Source organism: Salmo salar, chromosome 13 (genome assembly GCF_965601325.2).
Source record: "Salmo salar chromosome 13, fSalSal1, whole genome shotgun sequence".
NCBI classification, from domain to species: domain Eukaryota; kingdom Metazoa; phylum Chordata; class Actinopteri; order Salmoniformes; family Salmonidae; genus Salmo; species Salmo salar.
Genome location: NC_138303.1, coordinates 46400400 through 46419262, shown reverse-complemented (window position 1 = coordinate 46419262; position 18863 = coordinate 46400400). Strand labels below are relative to the sequence as shown.

At 43.2% G+C, this 18863-nt stretch overlaps 1 protein-coding gene across 2 annotated transcripts in view; it reads right to left on the bottom strand.

Moving 5' to 3' along the window:
• Nucleotides 1-18542, bottom strand: part of mapk14a (mitogen-activated protein kinase 14a) — a 38793-nt gene extending 20251 nt beyond the window's left edge. For both annotated transcript variants that reach the window (XM_014135703.3, XM_014135702.3), the window contains exons 1-8: nucleotides 18082-18542; nucleotides 11051-11180; nucleotides 10625-10683; nucleotides 4966-5077; nucleotides 4503-4532; nucleotides 2518-2565; nucleotides 2180-2294; nucleotides 1852-1923 (exon numbers count right to left, since the gene is read on the bottom strand). In XM_014135703.3, the coding sequence (XP_013991178.1) occupies nucleotides 1852-1923; nucleotides 2180-2294; nucleotides 2518-2565; nucleotides 4503-4532; nucleotides 4966-5077; nucleotides 10625-10683; nucleotides 11051-11180; nucleotides 18082-18200 (685 nt within the window). In that variant the 5' untranslated portion in view covers nucleotides 18201-18542. The remainder of the gene's footprint in view (nucleotides 1-1851; nucleotides 1924-2179; nucleotides 2295-2517; nucleotides 2566-4502; nucleotides 4533-4965; nucleotides 5078-10624; nucleotides 10684-11050; nucleotides 11181-18081) is intronic.
• Between the last annotated feature and the right edge of the window lie 321 nt (nucleotides 18543-18863).

Genomic DNA, 18863 nt, shown 5'->3' with positions numbered 1-18863 from the left:
CACGGACAGACAGACAGCTGAAACTCCACTGCTTGACATGTATGATGAAATCCTGGTTGAGAATGAAATGACTGAACAAATGAAGAACGAAACAGCACAGCAAGTAAGTGAAAGAAATAGGTTTTGATTATGTTGTACTGGTAATGGGGACTTGTGGTCAGTGTGGTGTGTGTATGTAACCTTTATTTAACTAGGCAAGTCAGTTAAGAACAAATTCTTATTTACAAATGACAGCCTACACCAGCCAAACCTGGACGACACTGGGCCAATTGTGCTCCGCCCTATGGGACTCCAATCACGGCCAGATGTGATACAGTCTGGATTCGAACCAGGGACTGTAGTGACGCCTCTTGCACTGAGATGCAGTACCTTAGACCGCTGCGTCCATGTGTTAACTCTAACTGTACTAGAATGTTTAAGAGGCCGCAAATTTCTTTTATATCGGTTATCGGTCAAAAATGTCACATCGATGCATCACTAGTAGAGAGCTGTACAGCAACCGCAAAATCATTTCTGGTGAGCCGAGCTACAACCACAGGGCTGAAGCAGTCCAAATCTCACGTCGTATAGCTGGCTAGGCTAACAACCTTCCTAGACGGTGTGCGCGCTATGAGACGCGGTTATCGAGGTAAAGTGACCCATTCCAGTTTTAAATAGTCGAAGGACGACTATTGACCGGTGGCCTCGATAACGAGCACGGTAATGGAGGATATCTCGACAAGGTTAGCACCGGAGTATGATGGCCAACACACAATAGCTGGTGGGCTAAGTCAGTACATGACAAGGAAGCCCGATATCCTCCGATAAAAGGGATAGGTGGGGGAGAGCTGTCACACAGCCTTGGAGGGCGTATTTCCGTTGGTAACAGACTGACAGTACACACAAATCACACCGAGTTTAGCTTACCCTACCGGGACCCAAGAAGATCCCAAAAAAACTGAACAGCGGCTCAGTCCAACTTGCGCAATACGGCTAAGCTAACTTTGCGAGAAGAAATAATAGACAGTGTGGTCTGACCTACGGTTTAATATGAACCTCTGGGGCATGTCCTCCCATGGCGTCACGTCACCGGCGTGACTTTGTTGTTATTATTACTCGACCTGTGTGGAGCGTGAGGGATATAATCCATACTTTCAACCGTACTGACGGTCTGAAAGGTATGAAGTCGAACCAAAGGATAATTTTCCTGATAGCATATATGAAATGTATTTATTAGACTGTTAGAACGTTGACGTTTAAAAGACTCGTCATTTGCTCCAAGGTGGGTGCCTCGAGGCCAGACTTTTCTAGGGTTACTGTGTTAAAGAGGAGGAGGTGGCTGTCTGCATCTAACAGACAATGGAAGGAGGCTTGGACGCCAGAAGAAACAGAGACCAAGTTCGGAGAGGTAGAAATGAGTGTGGCTACAGAAACTGACGAACTAGGAAACCCTCTACAATACATGCTGCAGGGAGAGCGGCAAAACAGAGCTGAAAGGAGAAGAAGCACCTGAGGCACCATAGAGGGATTAGTTGTGCAGAGCAAGTTAGGAACATAAAAGAGCTTTAGCTTAGAACACAGTTTAGGACACGCACTGTCAGCAATCTTCTGCTGCTGTCTGGACCTGCAAAAAGCTGTTTGAAATGCATATGTCAAACAATCATGTGTGTACTCTGGTCCTATCCGATGTGATTCAGCAAGGACATATTATTTGTGTGGGAATCTCACCACCAACCACTAAGACTGTCAGTGACAGAAACAGTGGTTGAATGGGTAGGCCAGGCATACTCACAGAATGGAGTGGGCTTCAGCATAGGTACTCATATTAGACCCATAGTAGGGTAACTGAGGTAAGGGCAATGGAAAGGATACGGTCAGTACCGGGAAACAGCGTTCTGCCAGTGAGGAGTTCAGCCATGATGCATCCCACAGACCAAATGTCCACTGTAACATATAGAGGTGATCATTATGTCCATATACCATATAAATGAATAACAAATGTCTACTATAACATATTGGAGAGAGATGTTCAGTATGTCCATTTACAGTGTTCTGCTATTACGACATCCACATGATAGGAACGTTGGCCCAGGATCACAAGTACACCAACAATTTGTAACCTAAATGTGTAACTCGTAAGCGTGTCTGCAGTGAGCAGATGCAGGCTGTCTAAACCACTCAGAGGCTCTACCGACTGTACCTGTCATGTTGTAGTGCATCCAGTTCAGCATGATCTCTGGTGCCCGGTACCAGCGTGTGGCAACGTAACCCGTCATCTCGTCGTCGGTGTGCCTCGCCAGCCCAAAGTCCAGGATCTGAGGAGGACAGACACATCAAAACCATGTGGGTCCTGGCAAGATGGTTACCCTGAGGAAACTACACAGAAGGCACACAGTGTTCTCTCCTTGTAGAAAACGTCACCACCAATGTTACATCAGGGAGTGCTTGGTTACTCCCCTCAGGCATACTGAAAGTCTTGTCTGGACTATTCAGGATGAACCCAGTTTGAATGAGTGGACCTATAATAAACTCCCTTACCTTCAGCTCACAGTCCTCATTCACAGCCAGGTTGCTGGGTTTCAGGTCCTAAAGAGTGATGGGAGATAAGCCATGATTAGTATTCTTAGATTATTACAGCTGAGCAACATATGACGAGGCCAGAACTGAATGTGCTTTCTCAATTGCGTCTAGATTCTCTAAAACCAAACCCCCATGACCTGACTAAGTAAATCTCTAATTGATCTACTCTAATATTATTCTCAGATCAGTTCCTTCTAAACAGCAGCCCTGAATCGCCGACTCAGTCATGGTCAAAAACAGAGGTCCTGTTTATGGTTTTACTTCCTCTGCCGTTTAGAGTGTTTGCTTAAGGAGCGAGCCTGGTGCCCGAATCCTCTACGTGAAAGCGAAGCAAGCAGCCAAGTCATGAATTAAACCTTGTTTATAAACTGTACCTACTTCTGAGAAGTATGATGGATTTTTTTTACTTGTCTAAAAGCACAAGTCACTTGTCCAAAAATAAAATGGTCTGACATTCAGGTACATTTGCCAGTGGCACACCGAGCCAGTACCAAGTCAAAACTACTGGCCCGGGCCAAGATCCCAGGAAAGGGAGTTATGCATGCGGAATTTCAATCTCGGGTGATTTCATGTTTCATTTGCAGTGGGCCAGTACCTTATATTATAGCCAACCATGAACACATATTTTCACTCATTGTTAGGAAAACAAAAATAAAATCCTCCCCCTTCTTAATGATGACATACAGCCTAATTAACATACGAAACAGTTTCAAACGTAAGACTCCCCTACAGAAATGAGCCCAATAACATATTGACACGTGGTCCATATTATCAGGCTGGTGTGCTATTTAAGCAATAAGCATTATCGCCTGATGCAGCATAGTGGCTACATGGCTGAAGCGAGGGGATCCCAAATTCATCTAAAAACATGGTTGCGGCATGTGGTTGCTCATCTGCATTGTTGGCTAATCATTAGCTAGATCAGACTTTAAAATATCATCTAGTTTCTTGTTTAATGTATAAAAGAAAAACTCCCACTGACACTAATAAAATAGATTTTTACTGTGTTTTTATAAATACAGTTTAATTGTATGAATTTTACAGTGAATATAGGCCTACCGTTTATGCAATCGAATGGACGACGAGTTTCACGCAAAGCAATTTTTGTATTTATTATCGTCATGCCAGACAATCAGACTAAAACGCTGCCAATTATGCAGTTGAGAAATAAATTGTACAGCACTGGAAAGCTGGAATCCCGCTCTTTTCAAAAATTGCCATCAAAACTGTGATTGCGGACTTCTCCTGAAATTGCATTTAGGAATGTCGCGTAGTGACTGGGCTTATTATAACATATATTTTTTTACACGCAGCAATCAAAGCTGTATGAGGAGTTGCACGCTCTTGATGCCCAACAGTTGATATTCTGCTTAAACTAGGCTGTGTGTGCGTGATAAATAAACTGCATAGCTCATTAACAGCGTAGGTAATAAAAAATCTGGTTATATTATATAGGACTACAGAATAGCATTATTACAATATTTTTGCACCAGCCAAAGCGGTGCCTGTCAATACAAGGCACAAATCCACTCCGATGCGCTTTGCAGAGATTTTGAGAACAGTACACAACACATCGCATGCGGGGGACACTTTAATAAAAATCTGATGGGATTAATTGTTTGATATTGTGATTGCATTTTTGTTTACTTCAATCTATATTCTACTTGTCCAACTATATATTTTTTTACTTGGCCCGGACAAGCGCTAATGTAGAGCACGGCCCTTGCAACGGCAGGATAGTGGGTTCGATTCCCGGGACCACCCGTACGTAAAATGTATGCACGTATGACTAAGTTTCTTTGGATACAAGAGTCTACTAAATGGCATATATTTTATAATATTATATTAAATAACAAGACACAGCGTCAGTCACAGAGAAGGACTGTTTGATTGTGGGCTCAATCATAGCAGAGCGGACTGAAATAAAAAGGGAGGAGACTTACTCTGTGAATGATATCTGCTGAGTGGATATACTGAGGAGACAGAGAGAGGGGAAGAAGAGCAAAAGGCATTAGATTACATCAATAATTAGGAGACACAAATCACAAGTTTAAGCTGAGAGGTTTGTGGTTCCGAGGTACATCCCAACAGGCGAAACTGGGTAAAATGACATTGGTATGACCAGCACCTGGTTTAAATTACGTAATTATGACTTAAATTCAATAAGTTTGCCTGCTGGGAATGTACACAATACTGTGAATGGCAGTTACTTTCAGTTATTTTGAGTTAGCTGAAGCATGATTAAAAAAGTATTAGTCTGTGGTTTCACCTTTAACCCCCAGAAGATCTATCTGTCTGTGGTTTCACCTTTAACCCCCAGAGGACCTGTCTGTGTGTGTGTGTGTGTGTGTCTGTGTGTGTGTGTGTGTGTGTGTGTGTGTGTGTGTGTGTGTGTGTGCGTTTCACCTTTAATCCCCGGAGGATCTGGTATATGAGGAACTGCACGTGATCGTCTGTGAGTTTCTGACACTTGACTATGTTGTTGAGGTCTGCTCCCATCAGGTGGGTCACCAGGTACCTGCCAATCAGAACCAGACAGCAGCTCAAACAAAACTACTCCACTGTATAAGACATGCTACCATCTGTTATACACGGCTACATATTCCATATTTACATATTTCAGCCAGTTGTATGCTCTTGCTACCATCTCGTTTTGACTCGTCACAACGCTAATATGGCCAAAAGTAGCCAGCAGGCGAACAAACAACTGTAGCAATGCTGAAAAGCAAAAGGAAAAACTACAATCACAAATTGGTGCGAAGTGGCATAAACAATCCAAGTCCAGTGGGTTTGAAAGTTTAAAAAACCTTTCATGTATGGGCTAAGACATTGAAATACACCAACGCGCAGAGGCTTACGCCTTCATCAGGTCTGACATTAAAGGCATTTTAACTTTCAAACCCACGAGGGCCTGGACTTGGATTTTATGGCACTCACCACCCATTTGTGGTTGTTGTGGAATACCTGAAGCGCTCCTGCTACTTCCTCTCTTCAACTGTAACAATGTATTTGAGAGACAACGTGCTTATTGGGAACAATTTGTTTTCAATAAAACATTTGCAGACGAAATACAGCTTACAAGTTTGTAAGCCAACCCCATCAGTTTTTGCCTGGTTGCGCACCCCACCCGTCTATACATCAAGGGATTTACCACCATGTCAATGTTCTCCCGTATGTCTCCTATGAGTCAGCTGATAACGAATGAGTAGCTGTTCCTTCTCCTCGCCCCCTTCCCCACACACACACACACATCTCCTCTGGAAGCCCCAGCTGGGCGAGCCGTCCACAAATAATGTCATTAAAACACACACACACACATGTCCATTAAGTCCACTTATTGTTGTAATTCAAATCTAATCCCATAGTCGTTTAAACAGCTCCAAATAGTGGTAAGCACTTCTGGAGGGAAAAAAGATGAGCCAAAACATACAGGAGGAGCACATGGAGTCTTCACTCAGGTCTAGCTAGTTTGCTGTTCCGCTGATAGATGAATGCTGCACTGTTCCCACACAGGAGGAACGTCTTAAAATAACTCCCTGGTTAAACTGGACTTCTCCTTACGGCCCTCCTCCTATATTAGCCAACTGTTGGCAAAGACTGATCTGAGACCAGGCTACTTCAACATGACTGAGATCAAAGGCACAAACAGGGAGGGAGGGAGGGAGGGGGGGACTCTAGCTGAAGGGTTCATGTTGAGGCCTGGAAAATTAGGTATATAAATAGTGAGCTCTCATCCCTGTTAATCCACGGAACTTTCCCACTGTCTCTCCCTCCTCCATGTCCCCCCCCCTCCATCCATCTATACAGGGGTAAAGGAGGAGCTATGAACAGTCTGAGTCACATATTTTTGGCGCTGGGTTAGGGGAACCACAGCTACAGCACATGCATACTGGACAGCAGTTAGAAAACCCCTCCCTGTGCTCCTCTGTCCTGCAGGCATGTGTGCTGTGTACACAGATATGCATGAGAAGAAAATAGCCAAGATTCCCCAATTAGTCGACTGGCAGATTGTTTTTAGTCAAGCAGTAGCAAATATGTGCAGTGAATTCGTAAAGTATTCAGACCCCTTGACCTTTTCCACATTTTGTTACATTACAGCCTTATTCTAAAATGGATTGAAAAAAGTTTATTAAAAAAGACCACATTTACATAAGTATTCAGACCCTTCACTCATGATTTTTTTTGAAGCATCTTTGGCAGCAATTACAACCTTGAGTCTTCTTGGGTATGACGCTACTCCCATTCTTCTCTGCAGATCCTTTCTAGATCTGTCAGGTTGGATAGGGAGCGTCGCTGCACAGCTATTTTCAGGTCTCTCCAGAGATGTTAGATCGGGTTCAAGTCCAGGCTCTGGCTGGGCCACTCAAGGACATTGAGGTTTGTCCCTAATCCACTCCTGTGTTGTCTTGGTTGTGTGCTTAGGGTCGTTGTCCTGTTGGAAGCTGAACCTTCAGCCCAGTCTGAGGTCCTGAGCAGGTTTTCATCAAGGATTTCTCTGTACTTTGCTATGTTCATCTTTCCCTCGATCCTGACTAGTCTTCCAGACACTGCAGCTGAAAAATATCCCCACAGCATGATGCTGCCACCACCATGCTTCACCGTATGGATGGTGCCAGGTTTCCTCCAGACGTGACGCTTGGCATTCAGTCCAAAGAGTTCAATCTTGGTTTGATCAGATCAGAGAATCTTGTTTCTCATGGTCTGAAAATCCTTTAGGTGCCTTTAGGCAAACCCCAAGCTGGCTGTCATGTGCCTTTAACTGAGGAGTAGCTTCCATCTGGCCTGACTGGTGGAGTCCTGCAGAGATGTTTGTCCTTCTGGAAGGTTCTCCCATCTCCACAGAGGAACTCCGGAGCTCTGTCAGAGTGACTAAATCGGGTTCTTGGTCACCTCCCTGACCCTTCTCCCCGGATTGCTCAGTTTTGCCGGGCGGCCAGCTCTAGATAGAGTCTTGGTAGTTCCAAAGTTCTTCCATTTAAGAATGGAGGCCAGTATGTTCTTGGGGACCTTCAATGCTGAAAAAAAAAAGGTGGTACCCTTAACCAGAAATGTGCCTCGACACAATCATGTTTCGGACCTCGATGGACAATTCCTTCAATCTCATGGCTTGGTTTTTGCTCTGACGTGCACTGTCAACTGTGGGACCTTATATAGACAGGTGTGTGCCTTTCCAAATTATGTCCAAACAATTGAATTTACCACAGGTGGACTCCAATCAAGTTGTAGAAACTTTTCAAGGATGATCAATGGAAACAAGATGCACCTGAGCTCAATTGAGTCTCATAGCAAAGAGTCTGAATACTTATGTAAATAAGGTGTTTATTTTTAATACACATTTGCAACAATTTCTAAAAACCTTATTTTTACTTTGTCATTATGGGGTCTTATGTGTAGATTGATGGGAAATAAAAAAAATAAAAAGTGTATCCATTTTAGAACAAGGTTGTAACGTGATGTGGAAATCGGGAATGGGTCTGAATGCACTGAACTAATCCATTGTGGAGCCCGAGACTAATCAAATCAAATGTTATTTGTCACATGCGCCGAACACAACCTTACTGTGAAATTCTTACTTACAAGCCCTTAACCAACAATGCAGTTTTAAGAAAATACCTACAAAAGTAACAAATAAAAAAGTAACATAATTAATGAGCAGCAGTAAAATTACAATAGTGAGGCTATATACAGGGGGTACCGGTACAGAGTCAATGTGCGAGGGCACCGGTTAGTCAAGGTAATATGTACACGTAGGTAGAGTTATTAAAGTGACTATGCATAGATAATAACAGAGTAGAAGCAGTGTGGGGGGGGGGGGGGGGCAATGCAAATAGTATGGGTAGCCGTTTGATTAGATGTTGAGGGGTTTTATGGCTTCTGGGTAGAAGCTGTTTAGAAGTCTCTTGAACCTAGACTTGGCGCTCCAGTACCACTTGCCGTGCGGTAGCAGAGAGGCCAGTCTATGACTAGAGTGGCTGGAGTCTGACAATTTTAGGGCCTTCCTCTGACACCGCCTGGTATAGAGGTCCTGGATGGCAGAAAGCTTGGCCATGGTGATGCACTGGGCCATACGCACTACCCTCTGTAGTGCCTTGCAGTCGGAGGCCGAGCAGTTGCCATACCAGGCAGTGATGCAACCCAACAGGATGCTCTCGATGGTGCAGCTGTAGAACCTTTTGAGGATCTGAGAACCCATGCCAAATCTTTTCAGTCTCTTGAGGGGGAATAGGTTTTGTCGTGCCCTCTTCACGACTGCCTTGGTGTGCTTGGACCATGTTAGTTTGTTGGTGATGTGGACACCAAGGAACTTGAAGCTCTCAACCTGCTCCACTACAGACCCATTGAAAAGAATGGGGGCGTGCTCGGTCCTCCTTTTCCTGTAGTCCACAATCATTTGTCTTGATCACGTTGAGGGAGAGGTTGTTGTCTTTGCCACACACGGTCAAGTCTCTGACCTCCCCCCTACAGGCTGTCACGCCGTCGTCAGTGATCAGGCCTACCACTGTTGTCATCGCCAAACTTAAATGATAGTGTTGGGAGTCGTGCCTGGCCGTGCAGTCACGAGTGAACAGGGAGTACAGGAGGGGACTGAGCATGCACCCGAGGGGCCCCTGTGTTGAGGATCAGCAGCTCTCTCCCTTTTGATAACCCCTCACCGTGAAAAGGAAAAATGTAATGCTCTGATCCACTGCAAACATCATAAAATACCTGATTACTTCTCATCCCTTGCACAAATAGCCTACAGCTGTCTCTGTCCTGAGCTCACTGACATGGGAAACTGAGGGTCCAGAATATTTTATACAATGTTGCAAGTGTGAGCTTCCAGCTGGACCCAAGTTAACAATTGATACAATGTTTCAAGTTAGATGCAGACAAGCCATGCACACCCAACATGATTTATAGGATTTGATTATTAAAAAAATATATATATATATATATATATATATATATATATATATATATATATATATATATAAATAAAGCCTACAAATAAAAACATAGCAGCCTTCAGGTAGAATATATATATAAAAATCAGGAGATTTTCTACCTGAGGGCTGCTATGTTTTTATTTGTAGGCTTTATAGGCAATTTTTACATAGTCGGCAATGGCAATGTCAGTTACTTTTTAGGTTTGTATCATTTTCATTTAGATTTGAATAGAATTTTGATTAACATCTTTGAATCTCAAAATCGTGGTTATTATCAATTAAATGAAACAGGTTAAGGTTTTTTTTCTTCATCTCTGGCTCCCTCGAGTCATTTGTGTCTTATTTCATCAAACAGTGCCCTTAAAGCATCAAAATGCATGTATAGTTGATTTTATTAAAACACATTGGGTGTGTCTATTCATGGGAAAAATATGTTTTCTCTCGCCCTCCCCCTCTCTGTGGTACGGGGTGTTAATCTATCTGGGACAGTGGGGCAGCTGAGACCACACTTCAGTTGCCTCTTCTGATGGTGGAGCTGCCAGAGAGCTAGCCTGCCCCAGATCTGTTTGTGTTCTTCCCAACTCCGTTGCAGTCATTGTCGAGCCAAACATGGTAAATAGTAGGAAGTGTAGGAACGAGAGGCCTTTCCTGCACATTTTCCTTCAGCAGAGGCAGCAACAGGTCTAGGCTTGTGTGTCTGACACTCACTCAGCCAGGCACCCACACACAGATAGTACACACACATAGTACACAAACACGAGGAGGCAGTCGGCCAGCACTGACTCACTGAACAATCTGTCCACTTCCTCTTCTCACAAACTTTCAACATCAACAAACAGTAAATGCCTGAAGCCAAGGCACCCAGTGAGTAACTATTTCCAAGGTTGGGAAGGGAGATGTGGTAGTACTACTGAAAATAGTAACACAGGTACCCCTGGTGTTTCCTAGGCAGAGCAGGCTTTGTTGACTCTCTGCTGCCGGGAAAAGAAAAGGCACTGTGTGTCCTCATTGTGTTTCAAGCGAGGCATTGATCCTCTGTCAATAGGCATTGGCTGAGTGAATGAAGGTTATGAAAGGATAATAAAGGAACATACAGTAGATAAAAGAAAAATCGGTAGAGCTTAGATTTTTCAACTCACACGTCATTGAACTCCTCCAGACTAGTTGCAGGTGTGAAGACATCTAGAAGGCCGATCACCTGAAACACAGAGAGGGCAACGCAACAAGTAAGGAGGATTGTATCGGCTCTCCCAGATGATTTCATGACTCCACAATGAATTGGTTTGAGCAGAGTAGAGCATTGAAATACTTGGAACTGGAGCATTGGAACTAGAGTAGTGGAAATACTTCAGCCAACACATTCCTACAGTTGATATCTCAGTCCGCAGCACAGTCGCATACTATGATTAATATAGCCAACATACTTCCACTGCTTTTAAGAGAGAGAGGGTACTGAGCTCCAGAGAGAGGGGCAAAGAGAAAGAGAGGGAAGTGGAACTAGAGCAGAGGAATCGCAGCAGCAACATAAAACAGTTCTGCAGCTTTTTAAGAGAGATGAAACTCACGTTCTCATGTTTCATGTGCTTGAGCAGACGTAGCTCTCTGTAGGTCCTCTTGGCGTGGATAATGGACTGGAATGGCCGGGAGAGCTTCTTCACTGCGATCTTCAGACCGGTCTTCTCATCATATGACGAGCTGCAGGAGACAAGATAGGGGTTTAAGTTACTGTAACAACTAGGCTACAACAATAGGATAAGATACTAGTCATCACTCCCAAAATGTTCCATCTGAAAATAAATACAATCCTTACTGATAATATGCAATATTTGAAATTACTGATCAGCAGCATGTGACAAAACATAACCCTGGTCTAAAGCCTACAGAAGAAGATGAGTTATTTAATTATGGTCCTGGAGTGCCAAAACCGTTCTGTTTTTCATCCTCTCATTCCAATCAGGGACTAATTCAGACCTGGGACATCAAGTGAGTGCAATTAAGTACCAGGTAGAAACAAAAAACAGAAATGTTTCGGGCCTCCAGGAACAGAATTGAACACCCCTGCTTTAGACATAGGCTACAGCCTAAAACAAGTTGTTGCAGCCAGGTTGTCATTTTCCAAGAAGACACAGGAAAAACACATTTTAAAATGGCTCACTAAAAGGCTGAGTTTGCATGAAACAAGATAAAGTGATGTAAGAGGTGCTGACGTAAGGAGGAAAAACAGACATCAGCTAAACAGAAAATGTCATCCCTCAGACTAAGGCAGCATCCCACCATGGCATTTTTTTGCCTTTACCTCCCTTATCTCACATCATTTGCTCACATTGTATATAGTCTTATTTTAATTTTTTTCTTCTACTGCATCATTGATTGTATGTTGTTTTACTCCATGTGTAACTCTGTGTTTTTGTATGTTGTCGAACTGCTTTGCTTTATCTTGGCCAGGTCGCAATTGTAAATGAGAACTTGTTCTCAACTTGCCTACCTGGTTAAATAAAGGTGAAAAAAAAACAATAAAAAAACAAACATCCCAAATGAAAAAAAAGAAAAAGAAATCACCAGGGTCCATGGGTAGTAGTGCACTATGAAGGGTAACGGGTGACATTTGGGACCCAGCCTGAAACACAGCTGTGCTGTCTGGCTATGGCGAGTCTGGCTGAAAGGCTGGGGGAGAAAGAGCATCTCTGGGGATATCTCAATAGGTGTTTCCAAGTGTCCTGATGTCCCTTCTCCTTGCCCCCTTCTTAATATGATAGCAAAATGAAAACACAGCCGTTCCGTTAAGATGGCTGACAGGCTGAGGGTCAAATGTCTCTCTCCGGGGGAGATCTCAATAGTCTTTCCCCCGATTCCTTGCGACGTCGATCTCTCCTCGCAACCATCCAAAAAAGTCAAGATGGAAGTGAGGAATACATTGGAGGAGAGCATCACCTTGGATCTCATATCTTCTCCTCCAATGCTCTACTTTCTTCCTCTGACATCTTGAGGAGGCGAGGAGAGGATTGACCGAAAGAATTATGGATAAGACTTTTGAGATTCACCCTGGCTGAATGACATACTGGGGGAGGGAAGCCTACCTCTCACTTCCTCTTCCTTTGAATTTCTGCTAACCAGTCATGAGCTGCTATAATGGATATGCGCGTTCTTATGTGCTCTCTTGCCAACGCCATAGCTGTCATTGACAATTCCATAAGAAGTTGGCAAGAGGGCAGAAACAGACTGGCACCCAATATAGTCAGCTGCTGTACACACTTAATAGTACAAAGCAGAGGGGCACAAACACTTGTGGCCAAGGAGGTCAGGAGTCCCAGTGCCGCAACAAGCAAAACATTTAGATAAAGTTGTATGTATGTGAGCTGTGGTGCCCACATAACAGGAGGAAATCGTTCTGAAGCAAAATTTCGATGTAATATAAAAATGTGCCTTGGTCTGATATCCGGGTGACTTTTTTTTTTAACCCAACAGCACTAATCCGACCGTCAACAGTTAATCCTTTCTGCCTAGCAGCAGCACAGTAGTCGCCACCTGCTGTGGGGAGCACAACAGAATCAACAACCAGATGTTTGCTTAGACAACAACAACCCAGCAGAAGATACTAATGCCATAGCAGGTTCTAGGAGGTAATACTGGGTACGACTAGGCCCATTTTAAAAGTAAAGGAAACCTTTGAATATATTATCCTTGACGGATTATGCTGTCCTGTTGTTGCATAGCAGCAGCAGTAACACAATTGTGTAAAAACTTTTTTTTTGTAACTAGGCCAACATTAGTTTAGTAATTTAGAAGATTAGACCTAATGCCATGTGCTCACCTGGCCCTACCAAGGTAAAATAAACCTCAACACAAGACATGTCATCATTTACATTTCAGTCATTTAGCAGACGCTCGTATGCAGAGCGAGTTACAGTAAGTGCAATCATCTTAAGATAGCTAGGTGGGACAACCACATATCTCAGTCATAGTAAGTAAATTGTTGTTCAAGTAAACAGCATATGCCTACCAGTACTTAACCTGTTAGGGCTAGGGGGCAGTATTGACACGGCTGGATAAAAAACATACCCGATTTAATCTGGTTACCACTCCTACCCAGTAACTAGAATATGCATATACTTATTACATATGGATAGAAAACACCCTAAAGTTTCTAAAACTGTTTGAATGGTGTCTGTGAGTATAACAGAACTCAAATGGCAGGTCAAAACCTGAGAGATTCCTTTACAGGAAGTGGCCTGTCTGACCATTTCTTGAACTTCTTTTCCATCTCTATCTTTTACTAAGGATCTCTGCTCTAACGTGACACTTCCCACGTCTTCCATAGGCGCTCAGAGCCCGGGAAAAAACAGAATGTCGTCATTCCAGCCCCAGGCTGAAACACATTATCGCCTTTCTCAAGTGGCCGATCAAGGGACTCTGGGCTTATGCGCGTGACCCGACCGCCCCCGCCTTTGTGATTTTTTCCTCTGTTTACCGAAAAGGAGATTCCCTGTCAGAATATTATCGCTTTTCTACGAGAAAAATGGCGTAAAAATTGATTTTAAACAGCGGTTGACATGCTTCGAAGTACGGTAATGGAATATTTAGAATTTTATTGTCACGAATTGCGCCATGCGCGCGACAGTTCTTTACCATTTCGGATAGTGTCTGGAACGCACGAACAAAACGCCGCTATTCGGATATAACGATGGATTATTTTGGACCAAACCAACATTTGTTATTGAAGTAGCAGACCTGGGAGTGCATTCTGACAAAGACAACAAAAGGTAATCAAACTTTTATAATAGTAAATATGATTATGGTGAGTGCTAAACTTGCCGGGTGTCTAAATAGCGAGCCCGTGATGCCTGGGCTATGTACTTAGAATATTGCAAAATGTGCTTTCACCAAAAAGCTATTTTAAAATCGGACATATCGAGTGCATAGAGGAGGTCTGTATCTATAATTCTTAAAATAATTGTTATGCTTTTTGTGAACGTTTATCGTGAGTAATTTAGTAAAATGTTAGCGAATTCCCCGGAAGTTTGCGGGGGGTATGCTAGTTCTGAACGTCACATGCTAAAGTAAAAAGCTGGTTTTTGATATAAATATGAACTTGATTGAACAAAACATGCATGTATTGTATAACATAATGTCCTAGGGTTGTCATCTGATGAAGATCATCAAAGGTGAGTGCTGCATTTAGCTGTCTTCTGGGTTTTGGTGACATTATATGCTGGCTTGAAAAATGGGTGTCTGATTATTTCTGGCTTGGTACTCTGCTGACATAATCTAATGTTTTGCTTTCGTTGTAAAGCCTTTTTGAAATCGGACAGTGTGGTTAGATTAACGAGAGTCTTGTCTTTAAATAGCTGTAAAATAGTCATATGTTTGAGAAATTGAAGTAATAGGATTTTTAAGGTTTTGAAAATCGCGCCACAGGCTGCAAGTGGCTGTTACGTAGGTGGGACGAATTCGTCCCGCCTAGCCCAGAGAGGTTAACAGGACTGGGTTCCAGTCTGTTTCTTCTCTCTTGCCAACGCCTTATGGAATTGTCACGCCAATGCTTTGTTTGACAGCGGAGTAGGCAAAAGCACAAACAGATCTGAGAACAGGCTGGCACTTCAGTAAAAGTGAATTCAAATGGTAAAACATAGATGTCAAAAGTGTAAAGAAGGGCAAGAGAACTTTGATGTCATTCAAACGGATCCCCCACACACACACTCCTATTTCCAACTGACTGGCTTTCTTGACATCTATAGTATTCTCCAGGGTATGCAATCTGGTTTCCACTCAGGTTATGGATCAGGTTATGGATGTGTCACTGCAACCTTAAAGGTCCTCAATGATGTCACCATTGCCCTTGATTCTAAGCAATATTGTGCTGCTATTTTTATTGACTTGGCCAAAGCTTTTGATACGGTAGACTATTCCATTCTTGTGGGCCGGCTAAGGAGTATTGGTGTCTCTGAGGGTTCTTTGGGCTGGTTTGCTAACTACCTCTCTCAACGAGCGCAATGTATAATGTCAGAAAATCTGCTGTCTCAGCCACTGCCTGTCACCAAGGGAGTACACCAAGGCTCGATCCTAGGCTCCACGCCTTTCTCAATTTACATCAACAACTTAGCTCAGTCTGTAGGAAGCTCTCTCATCCATTTATATGCAGATGATACAGTCTTATACTCAGCTGGCCCCTCCCTGGAAGTTGTGTTAAATGCTCTACAACAAAGCTTTCTTAGTGTCCAACAAGCTTTCTCTACCCTTAACCTTGTTCTGAACACATCCAAAACAAAGGTCATGTGGTTTGGTAAGAAGAATGCCCCTCTCCCCACAGGTGTGATTACTACCTCTGAGAGTTTAGAGCTTGAGGTAGTCACCTCATACAAGTACTTGGGAGCATGGCTAGATGGTACAGTCTTTCTCTCAGCACATATCAAAACTGCAGGCTAAAGTTAAATCTAGACTTGGTTTTCTCTATTGTAATCGCTCCTCTTTCACCCCAGCTGCCAAACTAACCCTGATTCAGATGACCATCCTACCCATGCACTCTATACTCCTCTGTAAACTGGTCATCTCTGTATACCCAGCGCAAGACCCACTGGTTGATGCTTATTTATAAAACCCTCTTAGGCCTCACCCCCCCTATCCGAGGTATCTACTGCAGCCCTCATTCTCCACATACAACACCCGTTCTGCCAGTCACATTCTGTTAAAGGTCCCGAAAGCACACACATCCGTAGGTCACTCCTCAACAGTTCGCTGCAGCTAGCGACTGGAACGAGCTGCAACAAACACTCAAACTGGACCGTTTTATCTCCATCTCTTCATTCAAAGACCCAATCATGGAGACTCTTACTGACAGTTGTGGCTGCTTTGTGTGATGTATGGTTGTCTCTACCTTCTTGCCCTTTGTGCTGTTGTCTGAGCCCAATAATGTTTGTACCATGTTTTGTGCTGTTGCCATTTTGTGTTGCTACAATGTTGTTGTCATGTTGTGTTGCTACCATGCTGTGTTGTCATGTGTTGCTGCCTTGCAATGTTGTCGCCTTAGGGCTCTCTTAATGTAGTGTTGTCTCTCTTGTTGTGATGTGTGTTTTGTCCTATATTTATATTGTATTTATTTTTTATTTTTAATCCTGGGCCCCCGTCCCCACAGGAGGCCTTTTGGTAGGCCATTTTTGTAAACAATTATTGGTTCATAACTGACTTGCCTAGTTAAAGAAAGATGAAATAAATACAACATTTTCTCATCTAAGAAGAAAGTCAAGACAGACACATTTCCTCAATATCTAAGGAGCAAGAGAGAGTTATCACATATCTGGCATACAATCTATAGCTATGTTTTCAATACTTGGCGTTACAGGTTAGCTATACAAAACGCTGCATAGATGTCTCAACTGGCCTGCTCTTGGCGATACCGTCTCCATTCTCGATTTGGGGAAATGTCAGTGTCCAGTTGCAGGTCCGTCTACAAAAGCCAAAGAAAACTACAAAAGATTTGAAATCTGTGTTTTATATAGCTAGAGGTGGTGCCTCCCATTTTATCTGCTGCAGATCTAGCATTTCTCACATCTTTGCAGGAACTAGTCGTTTCTATGCACACTGCCACGTGAAGAAGTAGATGACAGTACATCATACAATGCAACCAAAAAAGATCTACACACGCAAGAGGCATTTCTCACTAGATACAAAACATTGATTTAATATCTTAGTAGTTTCCTCTGGTTTTTGTAGACCCACCTGCAATGGACCTTTATAAGATGCCCTTTTCCCCAAATCAAGAATTTAGACAGCATTGCCAAGACCAGGTTATAGTTGAGACATCTATGCAGCGTTTTGTATAAGGTAACCTGCAACGCCCATTAATGGAAACATAGTTATCAGATATCTAGCGTACAATATGCACCTAGTCAAGACAGTAAATCAATTAGCCATATATCCTGCTTAAAGTAATTTGGTTTGACCTGTTCTGGGCATATGAGTCACCATGTCATGCAGAATTAAGTGGTATCACCGTGTGGAAGTTTAACAATAGAAGTAAGTTAGCCACAACGAGTAAGTTAGCTACAACGAGATCCACTACAAAACTGCAAACTTTGTGTCTAAATGCATTTCCCAACCAATTGGATGAAGTAGAATATAACCTAACAGAAACACTCGGTACACATCAGAGAGAAAACAATTGGATGTTAGATGGCAACAATTAACTGTTAGTTCCCAACTCTTTGTGGCTATCAATTTGCATAATATTTTGAATACTTCAATACGTTTCAAATGGACGTTGCTATTCGGATAACGTTACAATGTCAGCCTATAAAAGTGGCTGGACACATTTAAACCGTGCACGTAACAGTTAGCTAGTAAACGTGGCTGGGGACATGGCAACATTTCATACCGCAACATATGCGTCTGACTAATGTTATTCTATTGTGTGAACACAGACTGGTTGGGGCATGCTCGCTCTCGCTGACACGGTTCGAGAATCGAGAGGGCCCGTGGTCGCGCGGCGTTCTGTTCCGAATGTAACTACCTAACTGGCATGCTAACGTCAGCGTCTATGCAGGCCTCGTACAAATCAATAGCTAACTCTGCGTAGACATAGGACAAAAACCGTGTAAATTACCAAACTGATCCGTAGGCCCCGGACCCGACTGGAGACAACGTCTGGTAGCGTTCTGGTACCTCCCAAATCGTCTTGTTCACCTCCTGTCGATAAAACGTGGGTCTTTCTTTCAGCGACATTCCTGCAGAACAACCCTCAAACTGCAAGTTGTGACTTCTTCTTTTTGTTGGTCAAAGGTGTCAACTAGACTCGTGCAACTAACGTAAGTTCGCTAACTACTGCACTAGCTTGTTTAAAAAACTGCTCGGAAACTCGTATCAACTTTAGTAGATGCGGTTTGTAATGTTCGTTCGTAGCGAGGTGCACAATTATTTAAATGACGGTGAGAAAGCGTTTCTACTCCGATTTGTGTTCAGGCTACCGGGATTTCACTATGTTACATACACCTCGCTCCTATGCTGCAACAACAAAATGTCGCGAAATGAGATCTAAATCCTTCTAGTCGCTCAAAGGACAAACCACGGAGTTTCTAACCCCAGAGGCGCAACATCACGAGACTTCCGGGAACGCTTGTGAAACAAACCAAGCGGACCAGTTTGGGCTTTGAGAAGTGAAAAATGATTCCTTAGTTGTTCATTTTGTCGAAATCTAAAGGCACAACTTAGATTCGAGCCAATGCCTTAAGTAGTGGAGCATTTTATTACTCCAACCTCTTGAAAGTTATAAACTGACACATTTAATTTTTGTGTCGAGAAAATAAAGTGCCGTTGATTTGACGGCCTACACATGCGTAGTTCGGCGCGAGACCGTTAGACGGTGACGTCTTTCTGCGCATGAGCTTA